Source organism: Quercus robur, chromosome 4, assembly GCF_932294415.1.
Source record: "Quercus robur chromosome 4, dhQueRobu3.1, whole genome shotgun sequence".
NCBI lineage: Eukaryota > Viridiplantae > Streptophyta > Magnoliopsida > Fagales > Fagaceae > Quercus > Quercus robur.
The window spans coordinates 29784933-29799856 of NC_065537.1; the positions used below are offsets into that span (position 1 = coordinate 29784933).

The 14924-nt window shown below is 33.9% G+C and overlaps 1 protein-coding gene across 2 annotated transcripts; it reads left to right on the plus strand.

Moving 5' to 3' along the window:
- Window positions 1-529: 529 nt before the first annotated feature.
- LOC126721113 (OVARIAN TUMOR DOMAIN-containing deubiquitinating enzyme 11) lies at window positions 530-14064 on the plus strand. Of its 2 annotated transcripts, none has more exons than XM_050424137.1 (10): window positions 530-691; window positions 1490-1691; window positions 3368-3441; window positions 4090-4144; window positions 4255-4329; window positions 6382-6455; window positions 6562-6610; window positions 10937-11021; window positions 13505-13561; window positions 13682-14064. In XM_050424137.1, exons 2-10 carry the CDS (start codon window positions 1524-1526, stop codon window positions 13723-13725), a joined length of 681 nt encoding a protein of 226 aa, XP_050280094.1. In that variant the 5' UTR covers window positions 530-691; window positions 1490-1523; the 3' UTR covers window positions 13726-14064. The 2 variants fall into 2 exon arrangements, with proteins under 2 accessions (XP_050280094.1, XP_050280095.1); XM_050424138.1 differs by lacking the exon at window positions 530-691 and adding an exon at window positions 738-1039.
- The last annotated feature ends 860 nt before the right edge of the window (window positions 14065-14924 follow it).

The window sequence follows — 14924 nt, forward strand, 5'->3', positions numbered from 1 at the left end:
TGTTAGCTTGAATAAAATTGATTATCCTTTTGGCTGTGTGTTCAAATCCAAGATCTCGTTCTGTGATTAAAACCCAGATCTTTCATCTTCTTAGTTCAAACTCTTGATGTCTAGTTCGTTCTCTAATTTTTTTTTTTTTTTTAATTTCTGGGTTTGTGTTCTTGGATCTAGGATTGTGTTCTTGTTGTTCTTGCTCAAAACACACTTCAATCTCAATTAATGTGATTTTTTATTTTTATTTCTGTTTTTTTATTTTTTTATTTAATTAAAATTAATAAATTATTTTTTAAAATTTAAATGCTGACTTGACATTTTTTAATGACAAAATAAATTTTTTTATTATTATTTTAATAATTCCGTTTGCCACATAGGTCAGTGCCCTAACGGCACTGATGGAAAGGACTAGAACAGAAGGCGTTTTTCTAAATAAGGACTAAAAACGGTAAAAATAAAATATAGGAAACAATGTGAAAATCGCGTGAAAATATAGGGACGAAAATGTGATTTTCGCCTTAAGGTTATTTGGAAAAAATATTCAACTAGTATTGTGTGAACATGTGTAGGTTTCTTGTCGGCGATTGACGGAGAAAGAAAGAGTTACGTTTAGTACAACTCTTGAAATGAAGCGTTAGTCATAAAACACACACTACAAACTTGGACGCCTTCCTTCCTTGAATTCTTCCAAATTTGGGTAACCGCTATTCTCTCTCTATTATTATTCTGATTCCAATTTGTTGAAGTTCGTTGCCTCTGTTTGCTTGTTCAGAAAACAAAACAAAATTTAAAAAAGTACTGAAATCTGGGTTTACTATTTTTTTGTATGCTTCTTTTTTGGAAGCACAGAGCTTGACGAATATATTGTTATTGCTGTTCTTTGATTGTCTTCCTTCCTATTTGACTTCTGGGTATCCGTTATTTTAGTTAGTTTATTTTTATTTATTTATTTTGTTTTCTTCTCTGTTGCTTGACGATAAGACAGTAATTTGAGCCTCGGTTGAAGAATCTAAAACAACAACCTAAAACAACAACCCAATATAAAGTAAGATTCATTTCATCCGTATGGGTTTTCTGTTCTTTTCCTATGACTGAATAGAGAATTCATGAAGAAGAACAAGTAATCGATTTTGGGTTTCCATGTTTTCTTCTGTAACTTTCATGGATATAAGCATCTGGGTATTCCTTATTTGTTCGGATAAGGATCTGGGATGGGGTCTTTTTTATGTATGTGTTTATACGCGCGTAATGGTTTATTAGGTGTGTGCATATATGGATCCTTAATAACCCTATATTTGTATTAGTACTCAGTTTGGGAGAACTTATTTTCATTGGTTTATTAGGCTTAATAATTAGGACTCTGAAATATTGTTCATAAGCTGAAAATAAGCTATGGCAAACAGGCACTTGGTGCGTGGACATCTATGCGTGTACTCTGTGTACTGTATAGATCAAGTTAATTCATTGACTTATTTTATTTTGACATGCTTTGCAGGGTTGTATTAGCCATCTGTTTCAGTTGAGGTAGTATGGATGACAGTCATATCAATGCAAGTGCAAGCTCGAGTTCAAGTTTGAGTAGCAGTTTCCAGGATACCGAGGATGACCAAACCATTGCAAGCATCTTAGCCGAAGAGGAAAGTTCAAAATTTGATCGCAGGCTTGGGAAGAGACTCTCCCATTTGGATTCCATTCCGGTATGCTTAATGATAACTCATGGCTGATGCCTTCTTAATGTAAAATTATTTATAAACATGCTTGTCATGTAAATTGGCCTTTTTGTAGATATGTTTGTAGTATTAGTGATGCAAAGCACAACCAGAAACTGTCTCAATATTTTATTTTGGATTTTCCTTGGATAATTTTAGATTTTAATGTTTTTATTTATTTAGTTTGAGTTATGATAGGGATGGAATTTTATATCCTTAGATAAGGATTAGTTTAGTATTTGATTAGTATTGGATTAGTATTTGAGATTGCTTAGTAGAACTAACCACCGGCACCACGGAGAGATATGTTTTTAGATCTCGCATTTTATTTTAAATCCTCCTTCTTTTTTGGAATTTGTAATTCGTATTAGGAGAGTTTATCTTTATCATTGTGATTCCTAGAAGCTGTATATAAAGCTCCAGAAGGTTTCTTTTGTATTCAGACGATTATTAATATTATTCAGTGATTATTCGTGCAAAGTTTACATTACGTTTGGTGGTGAATCCAAACAACCTTAGGTGGTGAAGCCTAAGGTCTACAGTGGGATTAATCTAGGTGGGAAGCCTAGGTTGTCCTACATCACAGTCTATAGCAATCTATAATTACTTTTTCTGTTTGTTTAAATCAGTAAGATTTGTTATGCATTCTTTCACAGAGCACATTGTCAGGTTAACCACTTCAACTACTGCTGAAGCCTTCTGGTTAACTGTTTAAGCTAGTGCTGAAGTCATCTGGTTTTTGAGTGAATCAATTTTTATTTTATTTTTGATTAAATAAAGGTACTGGTTTTTGTGCGATTCAATATTTAGAGTTTTTGGCAAAGTATTGTAACCATGTCCATTTCTTTTCTTTTTTTCGGTAAATTTGCAAAGTTTGGGTCAAACTCTATCCAACTTTGTAGTGCTGATAGAGACAAATGAGCTTAAAAATCATCCATATTCCCTTCATCCTCACTTAATGATGTATAAGTGGCCAATTGAGATATTTATTTGAAAGAGTTTCACATTGTCAAGTAATAAGACACTGTTCAAGCTGCTATAATCAAAATTTCAAAGATGCCCTATAAATCCTTGTTTTTATGTATTACTGTAAATGAAAAGTAGAGTAGAGGTGTCAGATATAGCATGACTATGTTACTTATAAAATAAATTAAAAGATATAGCATGACCATGTATAATTATTCTCTGTTGGTTCATGGTGCTTATAGTTGTTACTTGTCCCAAAAAACAGGGTCATAGTATATACAGTCTGGCATCTTATAACTTAGGCATTCTTAATTGATCAGGATGTAGATCTAGTCTTCCCTTCTCTGTCTGTGTTATGTAAAAGTACATGTATTCTATTGTTTCTATTTTCATTACACTAAATTTTAGTATTTGCCTTGTTCGTGGCTGTGCTGTTGTGGTTATCTAGGTGGCACTGCTTACTCTATTAAGTCCGTCAATCTACATTGGGATTCTTTTGAACTTTTTCCTGAGTTTTTGTTACTTGTTAGTTTTAGAATCAATCATATGTATCTCTCCGCCTTCTTTACTTGTTTTGTTGATTAGCATTTGACTAAGGCTCACAAAATAATCTTCTTTCATCTGTATTGTTGTAATTTGGATAACTTTGCATTAATTACCCTGCTACCTATGTACTTATTGATCAACTGTGTTGGCAGCATACTCCCCGGGTTAATGGGGAAATTCCTGATGTAAATGATGCAACCTTAGACCATGAGCGGCTGTCTGAAAGGTTCTGACTCCATTATGAGCTCTCTCTCTCTCTCTCTCTCTCTCTCTCTATATATATATATATATATATATTGTAAAATTGTAAATTTCCATAACCTATTGTGAGATTATCCTTGGTTCAGGGCTCACTGTGCATTGTGGAGTTAACTTATTTAATGTGTTCATCATTACTTCAAAAAAGAGAAAAAAAAATGTTCATCATTAACTTATAATAATTGCCAGTATGGTCAAAGGGAGCTAAGTGCTTTCCCAGGTTGTTTCTATGGTCACTCTTTCATTAAAATTCAGTTTTGATGGCAGCACTCCCATCTTCTTTTTTGGATTTTCCAGGTTCTTTACATTTTAATTTGCATTTCAGTAACTTCTCTTGGCTTCTGTTTTACTCCATGACATCCTTTTTGGTTGGCCTCTTATGAGAATACTATATTGGCAAAGTAACACAATGAAGCTAAATAGAGCATAGTAACTATATTTATAGTTATGCTATGTGATAATATAGTGTAAATCTGGCTAAAAGAAATGCTAATGGGAATGATTATTGACGATTTGACATTAATGGTTCATCATCAGGATTTGTATACTCCATACCGTAAATGTGCATGTTATGTGGCTTGTGTTTGCTGGGTGATAATGAATTCGTTTTTCATAGGTTGGTAACATATGGATTAGCTGAACTGCAAATGGAGGGTGATGGGAATTGTCAGGTTCAATTCACTATTGATTTCTTTTTCTGTCAACTTATGCACAACCCTTTCTTTGGATAGTTTTCTCTTTGCCTGTATTTAATAAAATATTTGATCAAATTGTTGGACAGTTTCGAGCTGTAGCAGATCAGTTGTTTCGCAATCCGGATTATCACAAGCATGTAAGGAAGCAGGTCATCAAGCAGGTATAGTTGATAAAACTTCACTATTGCATTCAGTTATTTAGCTAATATTAAACATGCAAGTTGGAAATGTTATTAGTTATGATTTGATGATGCTCAGAAGACTGTTTCCCTGGGGCAAATACTCTGATCTTTTAATGGTTCTTATGCCCATTTTTTAGATGATGTTGACCATCATTGATATTGGGTGCTCCATGTTCTTATCTGTAATATTTAATGACATTAGAGCAGATTATCAATCTGGGGTGAGGTGGGGTAATGTTTACCCAATTTTGCCGGTGTTTTGATATGATACTATCATCGTCAGGTTTATGAAGTAGAAAAATAGGGAGATTGATGCAGGAGCATCCAAGCAGCCTGCTGTAAAAGCAAGCCCTAGCACGGCTTCTTGTTTAATAGAATCAACTCAACAGCCAACATGAGTCCTGTCCTATTTGTTCTTAATTTGTCCTACTTTATGTTACCTTTACAAACTGCATCTATGTTTCTAGCATTTTAAAGAGTTCATGTGCATAAACTTTAGTGATTTTTGATGATTAAGATTAGAAAGATATATGTGCAATTATCAGTCGATACTGTATGGTTGCTAGACCTAGCATAAATAGTGTATTTAAAAGTCTTCTTAGGAGCTTGTGCATTGTTTAAAATAATACATGGTGTCTTTACTATGGTCTCTTGAATTTTAAGTTTTTAGTTCAAGTCTTTTACTATCATTTGCCAAAACCTGTTACTACTTGCTATATTGCTGGTCTTTTTTATTCTTGGGAGTAGCAGCACTTTGAAAATACTTCACTACATAAATTAGCTTATAGTGTGCGTTCCAGTTAACTCAACTAATGAAGTATCTTATTGTCAAATAAGGGACCTAAGTTTGGATCCTGCCTATACCAAAAACCAATTGATGTCTTGGCCTGATGATAAAGAGCAATCATCATGTAACAAAAACCACAAGTCCAAATCCTATAATATATATATATATATATATATATATATTATAGCTCATCTTATAGTGCAATAACAAAGGAGATATAATCATAATATTTTCTAGATACAAGGAATGAAGCATATATACACATGCAATATAGTATTTACTACACACACACACACACACACATCCTGTTCTAGAAAGTGGTGTTGCATACTCATTATGATTCATGTCTTACATGAGTTCTTGTTTGGACTGGGCTTTCAATTGGATTGAGCTAGCCCAAGGTCCGTCCTTTTGCTCAGAATTGTCCACATGATTGCTGGAATGCATCACTTCTGTTGATTATTACTAAGTGTTGAGAAAGATGCAATAGAGTGTTGCAGTTACTTCTTTGATTTGGGATTACAAGATCATTTATTGATTTATTGACAGTTCTAGGTGTTGATATGGGATGACCACTAGATTCAATAGCTGGCATTGTTACTCATAGACTGTTGAGAAAGTCTAAGGACGCAACAAAGTCTCACAGCATATTCACAGCATCCTTGTTTTGAGTTGTGGAGGGTCTTGGTATAATATTATTTGATTTCATTTTATTTTGACCTATGGTGGATTGACACCTTAGCTGTTGTGGGTTTTTGTTGTGGCCTTAGAAGAACTCTAATGTTCCATAAATTTTCCACATTTATGCAGTTTTGTCTCAATAATGGTGTTGATATTGTTGATATGGAAAGAAGACTAGATTCAAAATATCAAGAAAAGTGATACCATGTTTACATCATCAATTTCTCTAGTTGGTATTTTGGGAATCCACAATTTTTTAAAATAATTTTCTTGTGGTTGCTTGTTTTCAATTTTCTCTTGGTCTATATCATTGTATGAGCAACCTTAACCTAAAAATCACTCTCTTATAATAGCCTATTTCTAATCCCAGATATTATTAGTTTACCTTCACTTTTTAAAATAATGCAAATGTTAAAATATATAGAGTAGAAATAAGACCTATGTTTTTTTTGTGTGCATTTTGCCAATTTTAATATATTATGAAAAGGTTGTGAATTCTGAATTCTGATGCAAAATGAATAATCACTGTATGTCGCTTACTATTATTATTATTATTTTTTCAGCTAAAGCATTTCAGAAAATTCTATGAAGGTTATGTCCCAGAGAAGTACAGAAGCTACATAAAGAAGATGAAAAAGTGAGACATCTGTGGTGATTCCTATTTTTTTTATTGCAAACCAGAAAGCATGTTGATATGTGAGTAAACGCTAATACAATTTTCATTCAATCTTTTATTCTACTAGATCAGGTGAGTGGGGAGATCATATTACTCTACAGGCAGCTGCAGACCGAGTGAGTTTAATCTTTATCAATCCTTTTTATGACTCAGCTTTTGAGATCTCTTAGAAAATATTTTTTACACTACGTTCTTCATATCACAAATTTCTCGTTAAAGTTTTTTTTTGGTTTGGGGTATCATTTTATAAATGAAGTTTGGGAGTTGTGTTTGCCTACAACGGGTGTTTTGGTGTGGGGGGGGGGGGGGGGGGAGGGGTTTATACTTGCATGTGATATGGCTCAAATTGCCAATATTTCATTTGAAAAGCTGCACTTTATCAATTTGAGGTCTAATATTTGTTTTTGGTTCATGAGCTTTAATGTAATCAAATTGGGATGAAGTTGCTATGGAGTTTTCTGGGCCATCTCTCAAGGCATGTGATTTAGGGCTGAAAAAATGTCGAAGGATGTGACCTTAGGTGAATAGAGTGCAAGTTTTGAAAAAACCAGTTGGCAAATCTAATTAGACCTAAAACACAAATGGGTAAAATGTAAACAATCAAAAATCAAATTTTCACTATGCTCTTGATGAAGTCATGGAAGATTAATATGCTATCACTTTGAAAATTCTCCTATTCAAGAATTATCTAATTGGGTCCTCCTGTGAAGTCCAGTTGAAGGGAAAGTCATGTCATTTTAATGGTCTAAGTATGTGTCTTTCAGGGTTAAAACAGTTTTTAATTTGGGTTTTTATGTTATTAGTTATGGTCAATTTTATATTCAGCGGCATATATGTAACTTCTACAATTCCTGTGGATTAAGGGTATTTTGGTAATTTAGTTGTCTTGAATCTTCTAGGGTATTCTAAGTATCTCATGTTTATTTTCTTTAGGTCAAAGTTAGTTTTTATTAGGTTTTATTTTACTAATCAAACTAATGTCCTAATACTACTTGGAGTCCTATTACTACTAGTACAAACAAGAGTCTATGTATATTGTGCTCAATATATTCAACGATGACAAAATGAGTTGGTTTATAAAATTGAGTGTTTTGAGCAATAGGCACATTGGCCTTTGTTGGTTCTTTCTCCTTCTCTCTTCTCTTTCTTTTCTTCATCTTCTTTTTCTAAAGTTACTGTCCGTACATCCCCTAGACACCATTAATGTCTCTCTAATTTTTCTTCTTTCATAACCCTAAACCCACCACGAACACACTTAGACAAATTCCCTAATTTATCCTACATCAATTTGGTATCAGATCGAAAATCCTAGCACAAGTTCTTTGTGAAAATTTTCTTACTAAAAATTATGGTGACTTTGTCTCAAGCTTTGCATCAATTATGTGAGAAGGTTAATTGAATGGATGAGAAGTTGAATTCTATAGATGCAAAGCTTGACAAATTATGCTCAAGCCGAGATGATATGAAGAAGCTGGAAGTTGCTATTTTGGCTAAATATCATGTTAGAGTAGCAATTTATAAACAATTTAGTGATCCTAAGTTAGAGCCTAGTTTATCCCCACCCTTGTTGGCAAAACATTGCACCCGTTACCCCTTCAAATTTGATAGATGCAGCACTGAAAACTTGCTGTTACAGCACCCTCAATTGCATATTGGTTTAGTACCTCAAGGTGTGGCCTTAAAGGAAGAAAGTCAGCCTTATGATTCCCCACAAGTCCACCTTAACAAAAAGCCAACGGAATGTGGTACAAGCATGACAATGATCACAAAGGGGAAAGATGAGCATGAAGTTGATCATGGAAATTTCAAGACCAAGGAAGATGTTGATGTCATTGCTATGGGTCATTCTAAACCAGATTTTAATTTGCAAAGCCCTCTAATCATTGATTTCATTATTCCATATGAATTTAGCAACATGGTGGAAAAGGAAGATTCTTTATTTGTGCTGCTGCATCCAAAAGTGATTGAAGAATTGGTAAAAATTTCAAGTTCAAGGGTTTTTATACTTCAACACTTCAAAATTCGAGGTTGAATTATTCCAAGTGATGAAGTCATGGAAGATTAATATGCTTTTACTTTGCAAATTCGCCTATTCAAGAATTATTTTATTGGGTCCTCTTGTGAAGTGAAATTTGTGTCATTTTAATGGTCTAACTATGAGTCTTTTAGGGTTAAAACAATTTTTAGTTTGGGTTTTTTATTTATTTGATTAGTTATGGTCAATTTTATATTCGGGAGAAAATCTGTAATTTTTGCAATTCCTGCGAATTAAGGGTATTTTGGTAATTTCGTTGAGTCTAGAATCTTCTAGGGTATTCTAAGTATCTTAGGTTTATTTTCTTTAGGTCCAAGTTAGTATATATTAGGTTTTATTTTGCTAGTCAAACTGATAATCCTAATTCTACAAGGAATCTTATAAAATTGACCATTTTTAGCAATAGGCACGTTGGCCTAATACATACATATGTAAATTCCCCAATTTGTCCTATATTAGCTCTTTTGTCTTATTCAAAGAGAAGAAAGGAAAAAATAAAAGAGGAGGGGGGGGGGGGGGGGGGGGTGGACAGATATTGAACATGACATTGAAGGAAGCCATTGGCTTATTTCCTCAAATGAAACAAGGGATTCTGTGTTATTATTGACGACACCAAACTTGGAGAACCTGATTCGATCTGTGTGTTTATAGACTATATCATATTTTGTGTATCAAGAACCAGAAGAACGGAAATTACTGATGAATATGCAGAAACTACTAAAGATAATTGATTTCTGTAGAATTATGAAGGAGCTTCCATTGTATCTCTCCTGTATTATTAAAAAATATTAAGAGGACGTTTGGTACACTGAATGTGAATTACGACAGAAATAGTAATCTTTATTACTAGGTAAAATGTGTTGTAATGGAATAACCAAACCTATTCATAAGTTTGGTTGTACATTATAATATTAGAATAAACTTAAAATATATTTTAAGAAATATCTTACCCATACAATTATATTTCATAAAAAATAATATTTTTTAAAATTGAGAGAGAAATTTTTATGATTTTTTATTTCCGTAATTGTTATGTGCACATGAAAAGTTTGTTTATTTAGAAATATATTAATTTTTGAAATTATTACACCTATTAAAGAATAGCTATTACAACCCTTTTAGGGAGGAATAGTTATTCCTCATTTTAAAGAATATCTATTCATAAATAATGATTATTTCTTGTAATAAAAACATAACCAAACTACCGAATAACTAAACCATAAGAATAACTATTACATTACTATGCCCATTATAGTGTACCAAACATATTCTAAGAATTCTATACAACCCAGTCTTAGAAGTTGTTTGTCACATGCCAAATTGTTTAGGGATCAGGAGTGTGTGTGTTTACTTATTTATTGATTTATTACTCTTGATGGTGTGTATGTTTGTTAGTGGCATGGTTTTATAGTGTTGACATTTAACCAAGTTCCAAATAAGTCCACATTGACAAGATAGGAAATGACAATTAGTAATTCATTGAACTGCTGGTACACCAAACGTGCCAGCCCAAAGAGGTTTTTGATGGTCAGGACTTATGCTGGCAGTAATCATTTAGAGAGCCGACATCTAACCAAAAGTTCTTATTAGCATTAAAATATCGACTTATTGTGCCAAGAGCCTTGTAATTCGGTGGCATTGCTTAGTTTATTTTTTTATGAGGAGAACAAAGGTTCGAATCCCTTCCCCAACTTGTTGTAACAATTTATTTAAAAAATAAAAAATAAAAAATAAAAATAAAAAACTCAACACATTGTACACCATAAGTGCCAAACCAAAAGAGGTTTTTGATATCCATTAACCAAAAGAGCCTTGATTAAATTGTAGCACCTACAGATCTGGTTTGTCAGAAGCACTTATTTATTTATTAATCAAAGCTCTGTCTGTGTTTGTGTGTGTGCGTGTGTATGTGAGAGAGAGAGAGAGAGGGGAAAATGATTTTTTTTTTTTTTTTTAAAGTTGCGAGATTGCAAAAAAAGGTTTTGGAATCTTCTTAAGATTTGGGAAAATTTGCCCATGCAATTATGTCCTGTCAGCAATCAGCAGTGACTTTGTTTCTACATTTATACCCGATGCTGATATTGTGTAACAAGTCAAATAACTTGGCATTGGCTTTCAATTTCTTGAAGATTACATTAACTTAATAGGCTTTTCTTAGTCAGCATTGCATGAACCCCTTGCTTGTGAAGACTGCTAAAAAATTAGGACACGCACCAAAAGATTTTTTTAGTGATTGTGATCATGTCATGTTTATTATTTTATTGGTCAAATTCAATCTCTCTTATTATATCTTATTGTCTTTATTTTCATGTATTTATTGTTTTCTTATTGGTTTTTATCCTTTACATTTTTTAATATTTATTAATTTCTCTGGGCATTGGTTTCTGACCTATCACACATTTTGCAGTTTGATGCCAAAATCTGTTTAGTAACCTCTTTTCGAGACACTTGTTATATTGAGATCCTTCCGAAAGACAAGAATCCCACCAGAGGTAAATATTATTCAAACAGATTTCTTTTCAAATTATGATGTTTATTTTCAGCTGTACTTCTTTATTCTCTTCCTGTATAAATATTATATCTTGTGTTGTTTATAGTACCATAGCTATTTTGTAGCCAAATGCTATCAGGTTCCACCCCCTCTCCCCCCTCTCGACTAGGGATGGCAATGGGGCAGGGCGGGGCCGAAGGATGGGGTCTTCGTCCCCGCCCCGCATGACAAGGAAAACTTTCTCACCCCATCCCCACTACTTTGGGCCCCGTGAAACCCCGCCCCACCCTGTAAAACTTTACTTTTTGTTAATTTACCTTACAATTAGTAAAAAAATTTTAAAGAAACCTATTTCATTAATAAAAATATACTTGAAATTACGACTAATTTTATCCCATTAAATCAAATCAATTTTTAGAAAAAAATTGAATAATATATCTAAGTGTTTAACAGGAACAATCATTAAAAAAAAAAAAAATCTCATAGTATAACACATAACAAAATAAAGGTAGAGAACCACATTGGGTAGAATAAAATAAGCTAATATTAATATGTTTATTTAAATAGTAGGGTTTTAGGGTATGAAAATTTTGCAATTTTAACCCTTAGCAATGCGGAGCGGGGACGGGGAGGGGCGGGGCGGGATGGATCTAAAAAGTTTAAACCCATCCCCGCCCCACCACCTTTGCAAGGTAGGAAAAACCCGCACAAAGTGAAGCGGGGAGGGGCAGGTTAAGCGGGGCGGGGAAAAATTGTCATCCCTACTCTCGACACTACCATGTTAGGTTCTTTCTTTTTTTAAAATAATTAATCAATATCAGTAAAAGATGGCTAAAAGCAGCGCAACCCTAGTACAGGACAGTATACAAGGAAAACCCAAAAAAGTAAAAAAAAATTAAAAAAAAAAAGAAGTACATAAGTATTTTCTAAAGTTCATATCAGCTAAAAAGTCATAGTATTAGTGTTAAAAGGAGTAGAATTTAACGTCCATTCAAATAGAGATCTAAGAGCACTTACAGCAGCCTCTCCAAAACGACCACTAGTGAAAAAAATAAAAGTAGAAACTAAACCCAGCCCCAAACCTCGCACTTCAGACTCAATAAGTTGTCAACAATTCTTAACAATGAACAGTGTCCTCCCTAGACATATTCAGACACTGTTCATTGCTACCTTTGCCTCTTCTCTCTCTCTACCTCTCATATATCAACACGGAATCACAGGCCAGTGGGTTTCTGGTGAGCGACGGCAGTGCTGGATCCCAGAGCTGGGATGCGGACAGATTTCTGGATTTCTATCAAGAATGTCAATTCCATAAATCTTTGAAATCATCCTCTACATTTGGAAAATTTATCTTCTAGGTGTTGATCCCTCACTGAAGGAAAATGCTTACTGACACAATTGATAGACCAAAATGGTTTACAGAAATGATAAAATAGTGAACATTGCTGGGTGCAATGGTGAAAATCTTGGGTTGTGAAGCACTTCTTGAGAGCAGTCACTTTATCATAAAATGCTTGACAGGAGTAGTATTGGATAGTGGATAGGCCTTTTAAAAAGATCAGACTAATTGGAATAGTTGAGTACTTGAAACGTGTATTAAAATGATGAAGTGTCCGATACCCTAGTTCTTTGGTATATAAAACTATCGTGAAAGATGTGGACATTCAATTTGGTATATTTTTCATTTGAAGGTTTCATAACACATATTTGAACTGTTGATCCCCTTTTATTTTTAACTTTCCTTTTTCTTTGCATTCTTTAGTAGTTTCTCTGGGTTCTTTTTTTATTTTTTGGTTGGGGGGAATCAGGTTTGAATTAACTCAGCTCGAGGGAGTTATTCTTCAGGATGAGTAGTATTTTTCTAAATGTGATGCTTAGGAAGTCTAGGTTTGATGCCTAGAATTTATCTTTTATTTTATATACTTCACTGTTCACAGCACAGGAACAGCTGCCCAAACCTTGATTGTTCTCCTTTGTTTCATCCCTAAACCCTACTAATCCTTAGTCCCTTGGAAACCCTATAATCCTATTATTTTCCAGCTCTTTCCCCACCAACACCTACCCCTAAACCCTCAAAACAGAAGTGTTACCAGATCTGCCCCAATATTTCTAAGTCAGATTTTCGTTGTTCCCCCTTGTCCTACATCACTTCGTTTTCTAGAAAATGTCCATGCAGTTTCAGGGACAGATTATTTTTAAGTATAGACCCCTAGCAAACGAGTACGGTGTGTTTGGTGTCGGCAACAATTGAATGGTAAATAATTTATGTAGCATAATCACAATTAGGACCATTGGAAAAGAGTGGCCTTCAACTCACAAATTCTGTTAAAAGTCTCTGGTCATTATCAAGAAAACTTGAAAATCTTCCTTTGTTTTCCTCGTCTTATTTTTAGATACGTATTGTGGTCTGTGGATGCCTTTTATTTCAAATTTGCATTGCTTTTATCTGATAATGTTTACATTTTGCCTCTTTCTGTTTTCTAGAGCTCTGGCTGAGCTTTTGGAGTGAAGTGCATTATAATTCGTTATACGGAAGTGGAGGTGATGAACCCAACTATTTGCTTTAATTGCTGTTTACAATTTTCCCTTCTTTGACACTGTTAGCCCTAAGTCTACCTAATTCACAAATAATCCTGACTATTTTCCTGAATTTATTTACAGATGTTCCCACCAGGGCAGCTAGAAAAAAGTATTGGCTTTTCTAGATTTTAAAACATCATGAGGCCAATTTGTGCGATTCGCCATTGTTTACTCTCCAATACTGGCCAGCCTTTGTTCTTGCAATGTAACTTGTCATTTTTCATGACTCTAGAATTTGTGCAAAAGATATGAAGAATATATATATATATATAGAGAGAGAGAGAGAGAGAATATCAGATCTCAGTCATTTTTGTATATAAAAGTGCATTAAAATTTGATTGTATCTTTTCATTTTTAACTGTACATGGTAAAAAGAAGGGTGAGTCTAGTCTCCTCCGAAACTAGCTCTCAATCTCCTGATGCACCGAACAAAAAATGAAAGAGAAAATACCAAATTTTCTTTTTTTCCTTTTCTTATTTCTCTCCCGGAAAAATGATTAGATTTTGCTTTTGTTGTTGAACATTATTATAGTTCAAGAACTGAGCACCATTTGCATCCTACCCGGGAGTAAGGATGCATTAGAGTTGTGTAAAAGAGCATACTTTATAGAACCAATTTTTCATCGAACCCGTGATCCTTTATAATCCTATGTTACAAGAACTAATCCTAGTTGGAACTAACAATAAAATTGAACATTATCCTAGGTACTGAAAAAGTCCTTTAATTTATTATTTGTCTTTGAGAGTTAAAAATTTCTTATCTTTTGTTAAGAGAACTGTGAATGAAAGTTATGAATCTCAAGTTCCTGAGATGGTATCTGTGATGCCTCGGATTGAGGGGAAATTGATTGATTGTATGTTGTGGGTGTGTCTTGAGTCCCATGTCAGGCATAAATTGGGGTAATTTGGGCTTTATTAACAACTTTAAAATCCTCAACTACGATTAGACTAGTCTTTTTGGGGGTACTATATAGATGCGGTTAGCACATTGCTTTGGATCATTATAAATGGTATTGGAGCTAGCCTAGTAAGTGGTAATCCACAGTATGATGATATCATTCTTGTAAGTGGTGGAAGTAGTGGAAATGGGCAACGACGAACACAATAGAATGGGTCCCACTGGATAACTATGTCAGGTTCAGAGTTTGGGTTTATGTTAGTGTTGAGGGTCTTTTTTTACACCTTAGACACCTGTCTTGATATTATTAAACGAGTTCTAGAATGCGTTTTTGCTAAGAAAGAAGTTGAGCTTGACACTTTCGCCAAAATGGTCTCCAGAGTCTCATTTTGCCACTATCAGTCTGTGCACAAGCATTAAATCCAA